This window comes from Erinaceus europaeus, chromosome 2 (assembly GCF_950295315.1).
Source record: "Erinaceus europaeus chromosome 2, mEriEur2.1, whole genome shotgun sequence".
Lineage (NCBI taxonomy): Eukaryota > Metazoa > Chordata > Mammalia > Eulipotyphla > Erinaceidae > Erinaceus > Erinaceus europaeus.
The window spans coordinates 127,459,490-127,481,715 of record NC_080163.1 but is presented as its reverse complement, the minus strand read 5'-3'; the positions used below and the strand labels follow the sequence as shown (position 1 = coordinate 127,481,715).

Below are 22,226 nucleotides of genomic sequence, written 5' to 3'. Positions count from 1 at the left end.
AAAAATTAATTAACAAATTAAAAAATTAAGTTTGCCTGGTCCCCAAATTAAAGAACAATGCTTAATACATAGGGAAACAAACACCTTCTATGACCTGTTAACTGTAACTAATACATAAATCTTTTTCAAATCACTATTCATTGAGTTTATACTATGTACTTGAGTTTTTCCTTACATTGTCTTTTTATTCCTTACAGTGTGCTGTAACTTAGGTGTTATGTTTTCTTCTTCTTTTTTTTTTTTCCTAGGAGAAAGCCAATGCTCAGTAGGGTAAAACAATTTGCTTAGGGTTAAACAGCTGGCTAACAGGGTTTTTATCCCCAGAGCTTTGGTTTAAGGGTGGATTGGGGATTGAACCTAGGATCTCAAAGCCTCAGGCATGATTTTTTTTTTTTTTTTGCATAACCATTATGCCTGTCTCCAGCCCTGCAGGGACTTTCCTGAATAGTCTACCTCTAGGGCCATTTCTATTTTCTCCTAACATTTACCCTTCATATTCCCATGACAAGAGTATTAGTTTTAGAATCTTCATCAGAAAGTAGTCTCTCCAAAATTATTGGGCCAAATTGCTCTCAGTCAATAATCTTTAGCACATCTTTGATTATTTATTAGAACTACTTCCAATGGCTCAATTTTTTGGAAATGAACAAGTGTTTATTTTGCAATGAAAGAAAAGTCCAACCGATAAGTAAGGACAGCTTACTTACGGATTTCAAAGGGAGTGAAACCTGCTCTTTAGAAAATTCAATGGATACATAGGATGTAAGAAGCAAACCCAAGCTTGTGATTGTTGACATTTAATTGGGGTTAACTGAAGTATCTGAAGCTCACGAGTCACCTTATAAAGGAGAAAAGCCTCTAAGAAAATGAGATCTGTTTGTTTTGAACATTTATGTTCACTTAAACATTTCTAAATCAGCTACTTCCAATGATGCATGCATTGGATATTTGGTGTGCCAATCACACAAGAAAGATGCTTCTACGGTGTCTCTCTCTCTCTCTCTCTCTCCCCACCCCGACTCACATCACATCACATCACATTATATCACATCATTTTATAAAGCAGAAAGACTAGGGTTCAAGCCCCTGATCCCCACTTGCAGGGGGAAAGCTTTGCAAGTGATGAAACAGTGCACAAGACTGTCACTAGTTTTCTGAGTTTCTCAAAGTTGAGCTCACATTCATAGGATTTGCCAATAACAAGGATATTGAAGAGGGAAACCTTCATGCTAGCCTCTCTCTTTCCACATGCCACACAATGTGTGGGTTTAACAGATCAACTGTCCCCAGGAATACACTGGGCCCTTTGAGAAACACATGTGAATATCATCTTGATGTCCTGGGGAATCTGCCTAGGCACAAGAGACCCAGTGCCCTATGTGAGTCTGAACACACCTGCTCCATGACAGAGCTAAAAGGTGATCCTTCTCAGGCAGGTCTTGGCTGGTCTAAGCAAAGAAGCTTTATTTCAAGGGGATACTGTAGCTGCCCAAGGTGACCTTTTTCCAAAGGGCTGAAACTTGTTTGAAGGTGAGAGATCTGACTATTTGTTCAGAAATCTTTCACTTTAGAGTAATGCACCAATGCTTTTAGAAGTTGTTTAAACAAACATCAAACTGCCAAATGGGCTGCTGTATCCTTAATAATTCAGCATCTGTCCTGGCCACCCAGGTTGTGTGTGTACTGGACTAAGAATGTGGGAAGAATGTGTGTGTATACCTCTCTGTGCATATGTTTGCTCACACACACATCTGTGCCTGTGGACATGCATATATCCTGCTAACAGAACTAAGAAAGAGGGGCTGCTATAAAGAAAAGTGGAGGGACTTTGGTGGCATGTTGGTGAGCAGCAGAATTCTGGCTCTTCCTCTTGCTAGGCAAGTGCATGTGATTCAAGAGCTAAGGATACCACCCACCTGCCAAATAGTAATGATAAAACCAGTATGATGGGGGATCAGAGCACAAGGTGTAAAACTCTGTCACCTATTGGGAAGTGTGAGGGGAGCTTAGAGATAGTTACACATCTCACTCACCATAATTTAGAAAAGTCTCAAAGTCACTGAAAGTAGGGCTAATGAGACTTTATGTCATCCATTACAGAGAGGGAGACGGGTGTGATCAATGGTCTCCCCAGAACCAGCACTGAACACCCACTCTGGTGTTAGTTCTACCAGTTCATAGCAGAGGGGGAGGAGGCTGGCCTGAAACCCCTGACTCCTAAAAAAAAAAAAAAAATCCCTCAATATTCTCCTGAGGCTTCCAGAGCCTTTCAACCATCACATTCATTTAGAAAAATCATAGGCAGGAACTGGGCACCGGGCACTTCATTTCCCTCCTCTTGATAGTGGTAAAAACTTCTGTCTTGGCTGGGTAGAGAGGGCTGACATAGGCAGAGGGATATAAATGTTCCCTTTTTTTTCCCTGAGGGAGGACACTGCACAGGCAAGAAAGTTTTGTGTTTTTTTTTCTTTCCCCACATCTCTTTCAGGCAGGTCCTGGAAACCTAGTCCAGGGGTCCAAGGACTAGGACACTAGATTGTGGAGACTGGAGAAGGCCTCAGGGCACCAGGAACCTGGGGGTTCTGTGGAACATATTTCTGGGGCTGGAATGCCATCCCATGGAGAGCTGGTCTCTTAGAGACGCCAGGTCTGAGCAGGCTTTAGAAAACAGCAGAGGCCTGCAGTGTGGGGGCATAGAGGGTGGACTGGGATTCCCCCATGCTTGCTCCAAGGCCCTTTGTGGGGGGTTCCCTTAGGCATTTCTAATTACAGGAGTTATTTCTGCCATGCAGCTTATGTGATTCCTGCACTTGGTGTGAGGAATGAATCGAGTCATTATTAACTCAGCAAGTGTCAGCCTTGGGTCCAGAGGCTCCAGTTTGGAGGCAGAGCAGTTAATACACGGCGGATTAGGTGGCTGTTAGGCTCCACCACAATTAGAAACTTAGGACGTTTGAAATATTAACTGGAGCATGTGGGGAAGAGGCTCCACCCTCCTTTACTGCCAAGTAGATAACAACCCTGAGGAGGCCATGGAGAATTATGTAAGTGGCATGATCTGAGTCTTTGCTGTGGCTCAGTACATCAGGCTCAACCTGATGCTATTGACTGGCTATGGAAGAAGGGCAAACGCTAGAAGAAGTGGCTCCTGCCTCACCAAGTCTTCCCTGGAGCCCACAGAGGAGAAGGAGGCCTCCATCTTACAGAAGAAAGAGTAGGAGGAGCTCAGAGAGGGCAAACAAAGCTTCAAAGCATAGGTGCAGACAGAGATTTGCATCCATGCAGGGCTGAGGGGAAATAGTTCAGCTGTTACAGCCAGGCATACCTGAGGTTCTAGGTGGTTCAATCTTCAGTCATATGTGCTAGATTGATGCTCTGACCTCTGTCTCTCAAAAAACTCTTGCACATGATTTAAGTAATTTCAAAAAATCCTTTTTCTTTTCAGACAGAGCAGCTCTTTAATGTCCAGTGCAATCGGGGGTGAACGACAGATGACAGATGGACGGGCACGGCAGTCACAATGGGTGGCGCTCAGCATTCAGTCCTTCTTGAACTTGCTGTTGATGTAGGGCACCCAGTCCAGCACCAGCTGCCAGTCGGTGGCCCACACCAGCCCCACAGCACACACTGTGGCCCACATGCTGGCCATGGGGTCCCAGTTCTGGGCCAGTTGCTGGTACCCCAGCCCCAGGAAGCAGGTCAGCATGGCGGCCTGTCTGGGTGACCACGACTGGTGCACTGTGCACCTAAAAAAAAAAATCTTTTTTTTAAAAAAAGGAATCTGCATCCAGGTGACCATCTTTCCAATGAACCCTGGATGAATTTTTTCTTTCGGAAGTAAGCAACCACATTCAGGGAGGAAATTAAAGCACTAGGCAAAAGTAATAAGTGTGAGAAGAGAGTTCCTTAGTGAGGCCAAATGGTGTCCCACCAGGTAGAGAGCACACAAGAAGACCCAGGTTCAAGCCCCTGGATCCAATTAGCAGGGCAGGGAGAAGCTTTAGGAGTAGTGGAGCAATCAGTGCTGAAGATGTTTTTCCTTCTTGCTATCTCTCTCCCATCTCTCTCCTTTTCTGTCTCTCTCCCTTATTTTTTACTATCTCTCATTCTCTTCTCTCCCCCTCACCTACAGGGTTATCACTGGTGCTCAATGCCAGCACTACAAAGCCATTTTTTCTTTTTCTTTTTCTTTTTTTTTTTTTTAAATTGAATAGGACCGAGAGAAATTGAGAGTGGGAGGGGAGGATAGAGAGGGAGAGCAACACTTATAGACCTGCTTCACCACTTGTGAAGCAACCCCCCTGCAGATGGGGAGCTGGTGAGGGGTGGGGCTTGAACTGGGATCCTTGCACTGGTCCTTGTGCTTCATACTATGTGTGCCACTGCCTGACACCCCTGTCTCTCATCCTTCATCAACAAGAAAGAAAAAGAAATGTCTACCAGGAAGGGTGGAGCTATGCAGGCACTGAGCCCCAGCAATAACCCTGGTGGCCATAGAACATTCTCTTTAGCAACAGTCATCACAGTAGCTGATAGTAGCAAAGCACATGCTCCTGCTAGAGTCCCTATGTACCTGCTTTTTCTTCTCAGGGTCATCCTAGAAAGCAGATGCCATTTCAATCCCAAATAGACAAAGGAGGAACTGAGACATTCTGAAATTTATAAATAAAGAGCTAAGATTTGGTTTGACCTCGGGTCTGTTGGCTTCCAAAGTCCACCTGTTTTCAAAGATGCTACTCTGTCTTCCCAACTCCTGAAGACAGAGGTGAATAAAATATGAACTTTGCAAAGCACACTAGTCGAGGGCTCTTTACTCTGCTGCCCTGCCTGGACTTCCTTCATCCCTTTATGCATTTATTATGCATAAATGTTTATTAAACACAACTGTGCATTACACTTTGTGCTAGGAGCATAAGTCCTACTGTCCAATGTGGCCAGTGGCCCTTGTTATTCTCTTCATGGACTAGATAAGATAACTGAGTTTCATAACCCACATGACCACCAAGAGATTAGTGGAGAGGAAAGATGTAGACCTTCCATTTCACACAAAATGGAATGCTCTCTGGAAGTTAACAAAGATGAAATCCTGTCATTAACAACAGCATGGATTAGCCTAGGGGATATTAACCTCATAGAAACAAGTCAGGTGGTGAAATACAAACACCTTATGATTTTACTCATGTTGATAAAGAAATAGGATACATAACAAATACAAATTTTGAATGACAAGAACAAAACAGTGGTTATCAGATGGGAAAGGAGAGAAGGATGGGTAACTTGGGTAGAAGAGGTCACCTGTGTGCTGAATTTAGGGAACTAGGCTTTTGAAGACAAGCATCATATACTGCATGTAGGCCTCGATTTAGGGGTCACACCAATGTTATGGAAATAAATTAAAAGGAAACTGAGTTTCAGAGAGTCCATATCCTCTGATAAAGCACTCTACTGTGCTTCAGTCGGTCTAGAAGTACAAAACCATAGACAGTCACATGGGCCAGTCCAGGTCACACAGACCACAAATAAAGAGAGACTCAGAGGTCATAAAGCAAAGTAAGGACATGCAAGAGGAAACAGCATGGGCCCCAGTAAGGGAGTCATGGGGTAGAAATAGGTTTCTGGAGAGACCAAAGGACCAGGTAGTGAAATATTAATTATGGAAAAGAAGTCAACCTGAGCCTTTTGGACCTTTCTTATTTTCCTTTCTTCCTTCCTCCCTCATTGCCTTCTTTTTACTTTCCTTCCTTCCTTCCTTCCTTCCTTCCTTCCTTCCTTCCTTCCTTCCCTCCCTCCCTCCCACCCTCCCTTCCTCCCTTCCTCTCTTCCTTCTTTCCTTTCCTCTTTCCTTTCTTTCTTAATCTTGTCAGAACACAACTCAGGTCTGGCTATTGGTGACTTATAGGATCAAACTTGGGAGGTCTCTCGCATGCAAGTCCTATACTTGACCATTGTGCTAACTTCCTGGTCTCCACATGTTGTGGTGTTGTTTGCTTTGTTTTGTTGCATAGGTTTTATGGCCCAGTACCTCAACCTCTTTCTAGTCTGGGGACAGACAAGCAGAGTCAAAACCAGATTCTTTCAGCTTCATTTTATTTTCCACTTCCCTAATTATAACATTCCTTCCTTTTGGATATGGTTCAAGTTCTCTTTTCTCTCAAGTTGTACCACTAACCACCTGATGTAGAAAGGAAGCAATACATGGTGTGTTTCTAAGAAAGATAAGGAAGGAAGGCAAGAAAAGGGTCTTGGGTTTGCAGCCACAGGCGTGGGTCCCATCACATACTGTCTGTAAGAGGGTGATTTGAGCTTGACCCCCTGGTGCAAGTAGCTGAAGGTAAGCAACTTGAGTAAGGAGTATGAAGATTACATTGTTAGTGGCTGTGCCAAGCATAGTCATCATGCAGGAAATGCCCAGCCAAGACATACATGCTTATGATTTGCATGATGTGGAAGTGGCTCAGTGGGTAGAATGCTAGAAAGGTATGCTTGGGTTTGATCCTAGGCAAAGACTGCAGAGAGTTTCTCTGGTTATTCTTTCTCATCAAGTAGTAAGCACATTTAAAAAAGTAATTTCAACAATTTGTTTGGCTTTGTATGTTAACTCTCTTTTCAGCCACCAGGTTCCAGATGCTAGCATGATGCCGAACAGACTTCCCTGGACAGACGACCCCACCATTGTGTCTTGGAGCTCAGTTTCCCCAGTGTCCCACCCTACTAGGGAAAGAGAGAGGCAGGCTGGAAGCGTGGATTGACCAGTCAACGTCTGTGTTCAGTGGGAAAACAATTATAAAAGCCAGACCTTCCACCTTCTGCATCCCACAATGACCTTGGGTCCATACTCCCAGAGGGATAAAGAATAGGAAAGCTATCAGGGGAGGGAATGGGATATGGAAATCTGGTGGTGGGAATTGTGTGGAGTTGTATCCTATGGTTTTGTTAATGTTTCCTTTTTATAAATAAATAAAAAAAGAGATTAAGAAGTAATTTCAAGTGACAGTAGCTATAACGGGGACTCTTTAGAATGAATGATTATTTTATTTTTATAACATCTATTAAAACAAGCCGGGTGCTATATCTAGGACAAGATCATACTTTTAATGAATCTTAAGTCTGCTTTCTTGAGTGGGAAAGACAAAAACATGTGGTGGAAAGGAAGAAGGAAGCAGGGCCTGTAAGATAGCTTATGTGGCAGTGTGTCTGATTTGCCATGAATTTGATCCAAGTTTGATCATGGCCCCTAGTGCACTGGAGGAGCATTGTTGTTGTAATGTCTTTCCCTTTCTCCTCCTTCTCTATTTCTTTCTAATAAAGTCAACTCAGAGTGGTACTACACCAAAAAGCAAAATAATAATAGTGAAAATGAGGAAGCAGTGCTTAATTTCTATCAGTTCTCAGTACAATCACTATTGATTATGTACACATACAAACACACACACACACACACACACACACACACTTTTTTTTTCTTAAATCAGAGCATTGCTTTGCTATGACTTATGGTGGTAATAGAGATTGAACCCAGAACTTGAAAACTTCAGGCATGAAAGTACTTTGCATAACCACTATGCATGTTCCAGATATATTCTTAGCTTGTGGTGTATATTGGTAGGTTCCACTGCCCCTCAGAATTTGTTGTTTTAATAAAAATATGTATCTCTACATGGGTAGGGTATTCCTCTTTCTATTGAATCTATTACTTGACTATATGGATGACATGTTTACAATGATTGTGATCAAAAGGTGTAGTATAAATTACTATTGCCTTGCTAGTTTTTTTTTAATTGCTGGAATTTAGTGCCTGCTCCAATGCTCCTGACAGTCATTTTATTTTTCCTTCTTTTACTAATAGAGACAGAGGTAAAGAGAAAAGGGACAGAGAGGAAGAGAGAGAGAGAGAGAGACAGAGAGAGAGAGAGAGAGAGAGAGATTTTCAGTTCTTCTCCAAGACTTGTTGCTTTGTAAAACTTCTTCCCTGAAGATAGGAGACAGGAGCTTAAATCTGCATTCCACTAGCACAGTAATGTGTGTGGTCTACCTTGTGCATCATTGTGTGGCCCCTTGCTAGCTATTCTCCATCTTGAGAAAACAAACTAATTAACCCTGAAATAGTTATACCATTGTACCCAAGATGTTAAACTTAATCATCACAAATCATATAATTGATCTGTTGTACTTTTGACATTTTTACCTAATTTCTAATAGTTATGAATATCCTTCCTATATGCTGAAGTTACAGGGGACATACCTATTTCTTATTCCCAAACTAATATCTTTTGTTACTTAAAACTGTGGACCAAAAGATTTATAATCACTGGTTTAAAACTGGAGTCACAAACTCTTTCTAGAAAGGATCAGATGCCAAACTCACTGAAGAGAGGAAATAAAATTAGAAGTAAGAAAGTACTTGGAGCAGAGAGAATAGCTCATTTCTCCAAAAAGAAAGCCTTATCTGGCAGGCAGATCTAGGGGACTAGTCATGGATGTCCTTAGCAGGGAATCAGACAGTGAGAAGCCAGCTGAATCCTCAATCCATATCATTTGCATAAGGCCTTTGCTTAGGGGCCATCTATCTGCATGTGTGAACAGGGAGGGTGAGTGGGTGTGTCAGAAAGGTCTTTGTCTTTGGAGAATAAGGAGCAGGGATTGAGGGCAGAGTCTAATGGGAGTGTTCAGGGGTCAAATGGGAGGGAGGTGACAAGGGTAATATTCTTTTGCTGAGCTCACTCTCCCTGTGAAGATGGTACTCAGGGCAGTCAAGGCCAAGAAGCAACACTAGTTACTTAGTCTCCAGCAAGACAGATAGTCTCCTGATCCTTTTTTTGGTGACTAAGAGGAACTGGTGGGAATCACTTGTTTCATCTGGGAAATTCCTTAAACTGAGATGTTTGTTCCAACTTCAGAGATGGAGGACTTTGTTGTCAAGAGGAGACTTAAAAGACTTATTCCCTGCCTTGGCTTAAACACACTTATTTCATGTTAAATACTCAGAAGATGACCACTCTCCCTTCATCCACCATAGGTTAACTAGCTAACAAACAGATTACACCAGACTGGGCAGACCAGAGAACTTTTATTTATTTATTTTTTTACTTTTTAAATTACAGAATTATATGTCAACAAGGGTTTGAATCCAAACCATTTCCACCACCAGAGTTCTGAATCTTCAGTCTCCCCACTTACATTGAAAATGGATTCCAGAAGAATTTAAAGACGGGTGCTGTCTTTGTTGATCTCACAGCAGCCTATGACACGGTCTGGCACCGTGGTCTCCTAGTCAAGATCTCAAGATGCCTGCCTCCATGGGTGGCCAACACTATATCGTTTCTTCTCCAAAACAGAAGATTCCGGGTGCATCTGGGTGACAAGTCTAGCAGATGGAGACTTGTCTCAAGTGGCCTCCCCCAGGGCTCTGTTCTGGCTCCTACACTATTTAATATTTACATCAATGACCTCCCAGAAACTTCTTCAAGGAAGTTCATCTACGCCGATGACATGTGCTGTGCAACTCAGGCATCAAAGTTCGACATCCTCGAGGAAACACTCACGAAAGACATGTCTCTGATATCTGATTACTGTAAAAAATGGCGACTAATCCTTAGCACTGCAAAAACGGTATCATCTGTTTTCCATCTACACCATGCCTCGGCCTCGCGTGAGCTTAATGTGCAGCTTGGCAATACGAGAATCCGGCATGAAGCCCAGCCAGTCTATCTTGGCGTTACTCTCGATCGCACCCTGTCATTTCACAAACATCTCATAAAAACTGCAGCAAAGGTGGGCGTGAGGAATAACATCATTGCAAGAATGGCCAGCTCCTCATGGGGCTTGAGCGCTTCCACACTACGATCATCATCTCTGGCATTATGCTATTCCACTGCAGAATACTGTGCCCCAGTATGGTTCCGTAGCCCCCATGTCCACTTGGTCGATTCCAAATTATATTCCTCCATGAGGATCATTTCTGGAACCATCCGTTCCACCCCAGTTCCATGGCTGCCAGTTCTTAGCAACATCGCCCTGCCAGATATTCGTCGGGATGAGGCATCATCTAAGTTCATTTCCCACGTCTACGCTTGACAGGACCTGCCAATATACGCGGATATCTTCGCCCACCCTGTTCAACGCTTGACGTCTCGTCACCCAATCTGGTCCCCTACGCCTACACTGAACTTCTCTGTTCCAGACTCTTGGAAACAGAGTTGGCAGTCAGCTGAGGTAAAGAACAAACACCTCATCACAGACCCCTGCAAGCGTCAACCCGGCTTTGACCTAGCACGCTATGACTGGGCCCTCCTCAATCGCTATCGAACAGGCCATGGCCAGTGTGCCGCTATGTTCCACCGCTGGGGAGCCAGAGACGACCCGAACTGCCCCTGCGGCTACAGACAGACTATGACCCACATAGTCAGCGACTGCCACCTCTCCAGAAAGGAGGTCTCGAAACTTTACATCAGGCTCAACCTGATGCTGTTGACTGGCTACGGAAGAAGGGCAAAAGCTAGAAGAAGAAGAAAGTCTCCCCACTGCAACCCACCACAGTTCCCCTAAAATTGTAGACATGGGCCAACCATCATCTCTACAACTATCTGACCACATTTGTATATAATTGCCCCCCACCTCTTTTTTTCTAATTCAATCCTCTCTCCCCCTCCAAGCCACTCATGACAACATAACTACTTCAATATGTCCCTCAACTTTTCTTTCTCTCCCCAGAGTACTTTCTGAGTCTGGTGCAGCTGGACAGGATAACTGGAACGTGGGCTTCCAGTAGGCACTGATATTTCAGAGGAATAGGGCAATTCTTACATCGTATTGAGGTCAATTTAGTGACTGATATAAAAAAGTGGAGATTAATGCCTGTTTTGTACCCAGCCATTCCCCTTCTGGGGGTCTGCAGAAACAGAGTTTGATCCAAGAGCTTATGGTCAATAGTTGACCTCCAGCAACTCTTGCATTTAACTCTTCCTCTATGCAACCGTTTTTATGCTGTTTGTGTACATGATATATTTTACCTATTTTAACTTTAGCATTTTCATCAATAAGGTTGTTGTGAAGATGTGTTTACATAACAGAGTCTATATGATACATATGTATGGAAGACAACAAATGGTAGAACCACATCTTGCTAAGTTTTTGTGTTTTAATAAGAATGTTCATTTAAGTGTTACTTAAGGCTAAAAAAGATAAAACAAGCAAACTTTCTAAAGATAGACTTAAGTATGATTCATACACATATATCTGTGTATAGAGAAATGAGATATGGAGCCATAATTTTTTAGTGATGTAGGATAATTCAAAATAGAATATCAAATGGTAAAAGCAAACTAAGATTTTCTATTACAGTAAAATTTCATTTCATCATATACAACACAACAGAAAAGGAAGGTAGTAAAATGAGGATATTGACTGAAACTAGGAAGTCTGAAGAATTTTTACTTTCATATATATATGTATATATATATATATATATATATAGTTTACCTTATAAATCTTGTATAATATAAACATATTACTTTGGTAATAAAAATTGAAATATTAAGGAAAAATAACACAGATTTTATAGCCACACTAATAAAGATATGAAAGGATAGCTTCCTATATAGGGATAGTTTAATCAAAAGTGAGTTCTTTAACTAACTGAGCCTAATTTCCTTATATCTGAAAAAGAGTAAGAAGAAGAAGAGGAGAGAGAGTTGAACATAATTTACAGGGCTATGCTGGGAAATAAAGAAGACAGGAGAAGGCCCCAGTGCATTACATGCAAAAGGAACCCATATAAATACATATTAATCCAAGGCTAGAGGTCCTTGTAGAAAGAGTCAAACCAGTTTTGGGAGGACATCAACATGCTTGGCAGATCACTGGAAATTCTGAGACACAAAGTCCTGTCCTTTGGATTCTAAAGCCAAACCTTGTGTCTTCGGTGCAGGGCTCCTTGGAGAAGTCATGAAATGTTGCTTTGAAGGACTTTGGCGGATTATTACCCTACTTATATAATCATCAGTTATCACAGCAACTGGTTTCAGAGTCCATTGGAAATCCCAGATTGATTTCATTGATGAATCACACCTGCTACATGGTTTGAACAGGCCAAGAGAATTGACGTTTGTAGGGGAGGAATTTTTTTTTTTTAAAGACAATTTTTTTAAATATTTATTTTATTTATTTATTCCCCTTTTGTTGCCCTTGTTGTTTTATTGTTGTAGTTATTATTGTTGTTGTCATTGTTGGATAGGACAGAGAGAAATGGAGAGAGGAGGGGAAGACAGAGAGGAGGAGAGAAAGATAGACACCTGCAGACCTGCTTCACCGCCTGTGAAGCAACTCCCCTGCAAGTGGGGAGCCGGGGTTCGAACCGGGATCCTTATGCCGGTCCTTGTGCTTTGCGCCACCTGCGCTTAACCCGCTGCGCTACAGCCCGACTCCCAGGGGAGGAATTTTGAGAGAGCACCCAAAGATAAGAAGATGAAGGTTGGTGTCTGGCTGCAGGAGGGCAATTTAGTTTCTGGCAAAAATTATGATGATGATAAAAACCACATGTCCCAAACATATGTGGACCTGTTTCTAATGTATAGGCTTCCGTGAGAAGCACTATTTGCTAGCCTTCGTTTCTTTTCAGTTTTATTGAGTAATTGACATAAAACCATATAAAAGTTTAAGATGCATATATCAGTTTGAAACACTTGCATATTATGAAATGATCACTGCTTTCTCCTTAACTAACACCTCTAGGACTTCACATAATAGTGAACAATACTTGCAAGTTGCTAAGAGAATAGATCTTAAATGTTCTCAACTGCAAAGAGAAAGGGAGAGAGAGTAATTATTAATAATATTTGCAAGTTGCTAAGAGAATAGATCTTAAATGTTCTCACTGCAAAGAGAGAGGGAGAGAGAGTAATTATGTTTTTTTATCCACTGATTTTTTTTTTTTTACAACTACTATTTTACAAGTGAAATCAAACTGAGAAAATGCAGTATGTTCCAAGATGGAATTTGTAGGTGACTGAACTTAGGTTCAAAAACCTTGGAAGATCAATTCCAGAGCCTGAATTCTCATCATTCCTGTATATGTGTTCCTTCTGGGCCCTTGTGCACACTGCCTAGGGCTGCTCACAGACTCCAATACAGGATGCCTTCCAAGAAGTCCACGAAACACAGGGGGAACACACAGAATGGTCTTTGCAAGCTGACTGGCAGCAAAGGACTGGTTTCCATCATACCCTTCCCTCATAACTGAGTGACCCAGGAGGTGGTTTTCAAACATTCCCAATCCCTGAGGCCCTTTCACTATTATTATTGCTCCTAAATGTTTTGATTGTGGTGTATTATGGATGTTATTTCAAATCAGTGTTTAGCCTTATAAGACACTAATGCAAGCATACAAGACCATTCTCTTGAGCAGACTATCCTTAATAAAAACAATACATCAGACTCTGACTCTTATTAAAGTGGCATTCAATCCCCAATAGTAAGCCTTTCTTTAAACACTGCCCTCTCACAGAATGTCAAACCTGGCTGAGAGGTCAATGGGAAATAAAGAAATAAATGAGGAAAAGAGAAGAAAGGAGGGAGAGGAAGAAAGAAAGAAAGGTTGAATAAATGAAGGAAATAAAAAATATCAGAAAGAATGGGAGAAAGGAAAGAAAGCCTGGAAAGAGGCAGTTGAAGTAAATGGAGGAAAGAAAGAGGAAGCAGTGAAAGAAATATTATTTATGTCAGCTTAGTAAAAGCAAGGGGTGCATCCCTCTAAGGAATTTACAAATTCGTACAGGTTCTGGTTTATTGGCTGCTAGTTTAGAAGTCTGAAGAACTAGATTCTCTGAGAGCTAGGTGGTGGCACATCTGGTTAAGTATACATGTTACCATGCACCAAGACCTGGGTTCAAGCCCCCAGAGTCTGCACCTGCAGAGGGAAAGCTTCACAAGTGGTGAAGCAGGGCTGCAGGTGTCTATCTCTCCCTCTCTATCCCCTTTTTCTCTCAGTTTCTGCGTCCTATCAGATTAAATAAAGTTGAAATATTCTTTAAAAACAATACTTAGACTCTCAGAGTCACACTGCCTGTTTCTAGTGTACGTTTTGAGCACTTATCTGCTTCTTCCTTAGTAATCTGCAATGCTCCTTTCTTGCCAGCTGGGGTGACTACATCTCAGTCTATGAGAACAGCTCTAGGTTGCACCTGTTGTCCTGGTATGATTATTAATAGCACCCTTTCACCTCTAGAAATGACCCTGTGTGGTTGATGAATTACACATTCACCCCATGCCTAACTTAGTCTGTTATGAGGGCTAAAAGGAAAAGAATTGGGGAATGTTTGTGAAAGCTAAAGTCTTTTACAACAACTAGGCACAGAAAGCAATTCTTAGTGGACTTACATGTTCCCTTTAGGGAAATAGAGACTGGTTTAGGAAGAATCTATAGCCACACAAAGGAAAAGTGATCTAATTATAAGCTGGGTATGTTCAAAATGATATATTCACTTCGTTCACCACATATCTATGTAAAAATATTGAATAAAAACACACAAAATGATAGCACTGTCTTTGATGAGATTTGGGTAAGATTATTCTCTCTTTAATTAGTAGGTTAGCTTTCATTCTGAGAGGAAAATCATTTCAAAATAAAGTAGAAAACACTGACAATTGATATCCTAGTCTAGAGTTAGGCATATGAGAAGCAGCGTGAAGAGAAGTTCTCTGTCACTTCCACTGTGGTAAAGAAAGAGCTTCCAAAGCAAGGATTTCTCCTCATTAAATGACACTCAGCAAGAGTGACCACATCACTTTCAGCCTGGATTGCAAAGAGTTCTTAGGGGTCTCAACAAAGAAATCACCTGGCTATCTGCACATTAGAAGCTTTTATAAACTGAGACTTCTGTCCTCAAATCCAACAGTTTCATGCATAGTTCAGTCAAAAATGCTTTAGAATTAAACAACTTGATTGGAGAATTACATCATAAAACTTTCAGCTTCCCTATTCATTAAAAAAATAGGAATAGCTTATCCAATATAAGAATTTGATTTTGAACACAACAAATAAATGGCATCTCTTTAAAATGAAGTGAATTTTCTGAGCCCCCATGGGGATGTGTAGCCCTTAAGACAACCTGTAGTAGATATGAATATCTTTATATTTCAGTGGGAGGTGCCATGAGGGTTTGAGAAAATAATTAAATTGGCAAGAGTCACAGAGAAAAGGAAGATCTGGATTTCACCCAAGAATGTGACTAGCAGGTTGTAGGGGTGGATTCTATCTACCAAACTTTAGCCTCTGCAAATGTTCCTGGTCCAGAGTTTCAGGCAACTTTAACTCCTGATCTTCATGAAGCCAGAGAATACTGGTGAAACCCATTTTAAAGCACTAATGTTTCTAAGGATACAATCCCATGTAATAGTCTGCCCCTGAGCTGTATGTGGATTAGTGAGTTATCACAACAACTTCTTGCTGTTTTCTCAGCCAGACCTTCATTCACTCAAAAACACTGCTCTGTCCATGGGAAGTAATTCTATTCAACTTTTTGAGTTCTGTTTCTGACTTGTTCTCATTCTAAAAGAGCTAAAATACTACCTCTCCCCACACATATGCACCAAACATTTATTATGCAATTACTATGTGCAAGGCAATATACTAAAGTCCAAGATTAAGCCAACATTGGCTAGCCTGGTCAATAGTCAGAGACAGACCTAAAAATTCTTGAGTTACTGAGTTATCTCCTAGGCAGTCTTTTCTTTTACTGTAACTCAGTTATTCCATTTGTAAAATAGATAGAGGTGCTTGGATTAGATTAATTTTAAGCTAGCATACCTTCTAATAATAAACCTATTCTGTCCAAAAATAAGAAGCTTTAATCCCCTGAATAACTCTTTAGGATGTTTAAGGTGACATTTCAACCTCAGTTCTTGCTACTCCCCCAGAGAGTTTCAGCAGCAGCTATGAAGCTTGCAGGATTAGACTTTTTATGAGATTTCAACTTCTTAAAAAAGATTTATTTATTGTAATTTTTTATTTATTGAATAGAGAGAAATCTAGTGGGTAGGGGGAGAGGAAGAAGGAAGGGGTAGAGAGAGAAACTTGAAGTCCTGCTTCACTGCTTGTGAAGCCTTCTCCCTGCAGGTGGGTACTGGGGGTTGAATCTGAGACCTTGCAAGCTGTGCCATGTGCACTCAACCAGGTGCACCATTGCCTGGTCCTTCACATTTTCTCTTAAGCTATATGTGTGTGTGGGGGTATATATATTTTTTCCCAGAGTAATTCAAGAACTTTCTCCACATCTGTAGCACATGCCTTTCTCTTAAACAATTCTGAAAACCTTAGGGGAAACACATGTTCCTGTTTCCACAGTATTCCTTATTATAAAGCAATCAAATGCTAAGAATGTTACTTTTCATTACCATCAGTTTACCCCTTCCCAAATCAGTATGCACTTTCATTGGATTAAACCTAGAGCAGACCAGTAAAGTGTTGTTTATACCCAAACATGCCCATTTATATTATTATTAACTTAATTTTAGAATAACTTACAAAACTGTGGTATTTGGGGCCATATGAAATGGCACCTTCTGAGATGGAAATTATCTTTTATTTGCTTTACTTCTCCACAGATGCTAATCCGTGTGAAACAGGCTACTATAGAATGTACCTAAAGTAGAGAAATATCCATCTATCAGTGTAGACTTTCATGAAGAATTCAAAATGTTAGATAAATTGTTTCTATTAAGCTATAAATACTCCTTTGGGTGTGAGTTTCTAATTCATGAGCTGCTGTAAACGAATTCAAATAATAACGAGATTTTTTTTCATGGTCTGATAATAATCTAGTGGAGAACTGAATCCCTAAAGAAGATATTATCTAATAGTTATTACAGTTGTCCTGAAGTCCAAACAAAGCTGTTGCATTAAAATGTGGTCTTAGTAAGGCTACCATTTTGCCCAACTGTTTTATTCCTATTGTGTAATAGAAGTGTAGTATGACTGACATCTGGGTGGATGGGTATTAATCAGAACTGTAATCCAGAAATTAAGAGAGAAACCAGGAACTGATAGAAACTGAAATTTAGGGGGTGTGTGTGCAAACATGCTTGAGGTTTTTACATTTTTCTATTTTGGAAAGGTACCAAACAGCACATAGTAAGTGAGGAGAAAGCTTGATGGAGAAACTATTTGCCACCAGCTCAGACAATAAACACTGATATCTCTTTTTCTTCATGAAAATGTGCACAGCATGTTGAGGAGGGTTAATTTAGGTTAATCATATGGCCCAACTCCAGGTAATCAAACCTATCACAGCTGTCCCAAAGTCTCACAAAACATGTCTCATTTCTGTAATTACAGTAGGGCAAGCACATGATAGCCTTACTAAAACCACATTTTAATACAACAGCTTTGTTTGGACTTCAGGGCAACTGTAGGAACTGTTAGAAATCAGGCAGTCTTGTCTGAAAATAAAATGCTATCTGCCACCTTTAGTTCACCTCATCCTCCCTATTCAATCCAGTGTGTACTTGTTTCATATGTGTAGAGTCTAAGTTAGGACTTTCCTAGTCCCAGAGAAAGGAGGTCAGGTAATTCACATAGATAAGTATTTATAAAAGCCTACTGTGTACAGGTCAATGTCCCTGGTCTGTCCACAGAAACAGAGACAACTATACCACGTGAAAAGGATCAGAAACAGTGGTCTGTGGTCTGTGCACAGTGACCAAGGAAGATCCTGCAAGACAACCACTCTCCTTCCCCTTTATGAGTGTCCCAGTCAGCTAAATCCTCCAAAGAGGAAGTCAAGTTCTTGTCTCTCTCTAAGTATTTCAAGCTAAGTCAAAAATTCTTTCAATGCTGTTTTGTGGTTCAGGCTGCAGTCCTGCGACATAACTGCAGCTGGTTATTGAAAAATACAAATAAATCACATGCTAGGGATTAAAATGCAACTTCTTTTCTGAGTCAGCAAATTGTTAGAAATATGTGTTCAAAATGTCTTTTTTATTATGATAGCAAATTATGCTCATTGGAAAAAAAATCCAAATAACAGAGGGAGAAATAAAGAAAGAAGTAAAAATATTCCCTCTCCCCATGTATCTTATATTTATAAGCTGCTTTCAGTGTTGAAAATTTTTTCCTATATGTATCTTAACTTGCATCCTGTGAGTTTTAAGTGTTTGGAAGTCATAAACTATATTCATTTCAAGCTAAGTACAACAAATAAATACTGTGCACATGTGCACAATTCTCTGGATGTTTAGTATGTGTAATTTCACATCCAACATCTACTCAGGGACCCAGTCCTGGCCCCCTAACATTTTTGTAAATAAACTTTTATTGGAAGGCAGTCAAATTAATTCGTTTATATGTGATTTAGTTCTGCTTTTCTACTACCATGGCAGAACAAAATAATTCCAATAGACAGAGTATGATCTACAAAGCCTAAAATATTTGCTATCTGGCATTTTATAGAAAATAAGTTCTCTAATCCCTGAGATAATAACTTTCTATAGAGGGAAAAGATGAGCTGGGTATAAAAGAAACTGTTGAAAAAAGTTAAGTAATGAGTGGATTCTACAGTCTCCTTTATCTATTGCTATACTATCTAAATTTTCAATAATGATTCATATAATTGTGATTTAATTATATGTGTAAAATTAAAAAATCTATACTAACATCAATAAAACAGGTGAATCACATAACTGCTCTTAAATTAAGACATAACTAGATGTTTCCACCACTGGCCAGCAAACAGTACTTGAGAAGGGATTCTTGAACAAATATTTTGCAGATACTGCGAAGGTGACATTTCAGCCCTACTGTTTACCCTATTGGTTTCTATAGACATACACTTCTTGGAAATTTGAGAACTTTGCTAGACAGTGATATCTCTTCATGATGATGTGCAGTGCATGCTGAAGAGGGTTAATTTAGGTTAATCATATTGCCCAACTCCTGGTAATCAAACCTATCGCAGCTATCTCAAAGTCTCACAAAATGTCTCCCATTTCTGTAGTTACAGGAGAGCAAGCTAATTGTTATTTCTGCTTTTTCTTCTATCTGTTAGTTATACTACATTTTCTAGCTTCCTTTGGAGTGAGCATGGTCATGTAGCTGAGATATGGAGGAAAGGATGAGGGCAGACTGATTCACAAACATTTCTCTGCTAATATCTCCTCTCATTCACGAATATGGAGATAATTTCCTGGGTACACTTAGGAACCACACCATACAGATTACAGAGCCCCGAAATGGAAAGAATCTGAGTCTACAGACCAATACTTGGAGAACCACTTAAAACAGCTTTTTTTCCTTCTTAGAATATTTTTTATTTATTTATCTATAAAATAAAAAATATTGACAGGAACACAAGATAAGGGGGATACAATCCCCCATGACCAGAGTTCCACATCCCATACCCTCCCTTGAAAGCTTTCCTATTCTTTATCTCTCTGGGAGCATAAACCACAATTCTACATGGGGTGCAGAAGAAGGAAGGTCTAGCTTCTGTAATTGCTTCTCCACTGAACATGGACACTGGCAGGTCAATAATACTCCCAGACTAAGACAGCTTCTTGTTATGTGAGAAGGAAGTAAATTTGTATCAAGTCTTTGAGATGTGGGACCATATCTATTCTCTTTTTTGAGAGTCCACTGGAGAAAATTGTTTAAAATGAAGGAGTGATATAAAAGTCACTTCTTTAAATAGTGTCATTCAATAGCTTCCCCTAAATCAAAGTATTAGACACCCATTTCTAACTGGTACTCAATCATCAATAAGTAATTACAAATTCCATCCAAGTCTCAGTCTCTATATGAATTATCAATCCTAGCAGTAAATGAATCCTTAGGGTCTACCTTAATTTTCTCCTGTAAGGATCACATTCACCATGTTTCCTGGTCAAATCTTATTCTGTCTATCCTCTAGTATTGGGTTCCATGAAATTTAAGACTGCATTGGGTGACTTTTTTTTTTTTACCCACCAGGATACTTTCTCACCTACAGACCCCTATATGTCTTGACAGAAAATAAAGCAGCATTCCACCATTAGCGATGAAGCAATGTAGATAAATTCCATGCCATTTATAATTCATTCCCATTCATTAAGTATTCATACATTACTTATTGGCACATCACCTTAGCATTCTATATAATAGAAAAGAGAAGATCTAGAAGAGAAACTTGGAGAAGATGGTTTATTAGGAGACTGTAAGAGAGGAAAATAATAAGTCATTTGCTACATCCTTCTTTCAGAAGAACTTCTTTACAGTTCACTAAGAAGTGTAGATAGAAAGATCAATGATATTACTTATTATTTCAAATTATACTTATTGGGGGACCTACTTTTCCAGGGTCCCCGATAATAAAATAGCTCCTTTCTAAAGGCTGAATGCCTATACTAGAAATGTTGAACTAGATTTCAATGAAAAGTTAATTTCTCTTATTATCATTAATAGTGACAGTCACAGAGAGGTATCTGCAGCACTGCTTCACTACTCACAAAGCTTCACTCTCTGCAGTTGGGGACTGGGAACTGGAACCCAAGTCTTGCACACTGTAGCATGTGTGCTCAACCAGGTATACCACCACCTGGCCCTCAGTTAAATTCTTACCACGTCCCAGTAGTCTGAAATTTACTTACCATCTTCACACACCACACAGCTATGTCTATACTACCTAAAAGTTGTGTGTTGGGGATAGAGGAAGATGGCGGATTGAGAAGTCGCTAACAGCGAGCGCTCTGATCGCATCGTCGGCAACGGTAGGATTTTCTGCCTTTAGCAGGCCAGTTAATAAGGGGTGACACCAAAAAGTGAGTACAATTTAATTTGGGTTAAGAATTAGAGTAAAGGTGACACGGACTAGCGGGGTTCCAGAATTCCCAGGGCGCCGGGAAAGGCGAGTGCGCCGGGCATTGTCCTCCGCCCACCCAGGAAGGCGGCTCCTCCGCCGGTTGCAGAGCGCGGCGGGCAGAGGACCCGGAGAGAGCACTTTAGCTCGGGGGCTTTCTCTTGGGAGTTTCCAGGGTCCACCGCGACCCTGAGGGCGGATCCAAAGACTTCTTGAGTATAGCTCTCATTGGATCAAAGGATTTGGAGCTAGTTTTCATTTTTGAGAAATCCTTTAAAAAAGTCTGGAGGGGGGGGTTTCCCGGAAGATGACGGACTGAGAAGCGGCTAGCCTTGGAGCTCCGGACACATCTCGTGTAAACAATAGGATTTTCTGCCTTTAGCAGGCCAGCCAATAAGGGGCCATAGCGGTGACACCAAGGAGGTGTCGATAACTTAATTTGGGTTAAGAATTAGAATAGGGGAAAAAAATTCTTTTTTCTTCCTTTTAATTTTCAAGCATACATACTTCCCGCCGCCCCCCCCCCCCCCCATAAGCAGTGCCTGGGACCAGCTACTAGCAGGATACCCCATACCACCAAACAGGGTTTTTTTTTTTTTTTTTTTTAATTCACTGATACACATTTGGGAAGTTCCTCGCACTGCTCTTTAATTACAACCCTTCTTCTTATCTTCTCCCTTTTCTCTCTCTTATCTCTTTTTTTAATTAATTTATTTTTATCTTGTCATACACTTCTTTATTCTTTGCCTTTCTGAATTTGTGAATTACTTTGGGGAAGAAATCTGACCCAGAGTGGACTCTCTATGTGTGTATCTCTGCTCTAGTTCCCTTTACACTCTTGTTACCCCTAGAATATACACTGGATAGTAGATTTGCATAACTGTCTATTCTTGCTATCCTCTCTTTCTTTTCTCTTTCTCCACTGGGATTTGGTTACTATTTTTTCACGGACTGGAGAAATTTTTTGGCTAACTGGTAACGATTAAACTCCTTCAATACTTACTTCAGTTGCTACTGTAATTCCGGAGGTTGGTGAGTGCAATTGGCATAAAGGTATTTAGTACAGTGTTACTTGTGCTCAAAACACAACAACTGAGGAACAACAGAGCATTTAAAAAAAAAAGAGAAACACATAAATAAAAAAAAATGGGTAGATTAAAAACAAATAAAACTGCTACCCCAATGAATGAAGACAAGAGCCCAGAAGAAACTACAAATCAGTCAGAAGTAACCATAGATAAGAAAAGTATGCAAGCAATAATAAACTTATTAATCACAGAAATGAAAACAACATTGGAGGAAAGGAATGGCAGTATTAGGGAAACAACAGTTGAGACCCCCAAGGAAAATACTGATTATCTTGAGACAATTAGAGAACTGAAAGCTGAAATAGCTGTAATGAAG

The 22,226-nt window shown here is 40.5% G+C and overlaps 2 protein-coding genes across 2 annotated transcripts in view; both read right to left on the bottom strand.

Annotated features, from left to right (window-relative positions):
* Positions 1-22,226, bottom strand: part of MAF (MAF bZIP transcription factor) — a 453,850-nt gene that overhangs the window by 264,753 nt on the left and 166,871 nt on the right. The gene's annotated exons all lie outside the window — the stretch shown is intronic.
* LOC132536974 (cytochrome b-c1 complex subunit 10-like) lies at positions 3,484-4,690 on the bottom strand. The gene has a single exon (XM_060186448.1). The coding sequence runs from the start codon at positions 3,797-3,799 to the stop codon at positions 3,539-3,541; it is 261 nt and encodes an 86-aa protein (XP_060042431.1). The 5' UTR covers positions 3,800-4,690; the 3' UTR covers positions 3,484-3,538.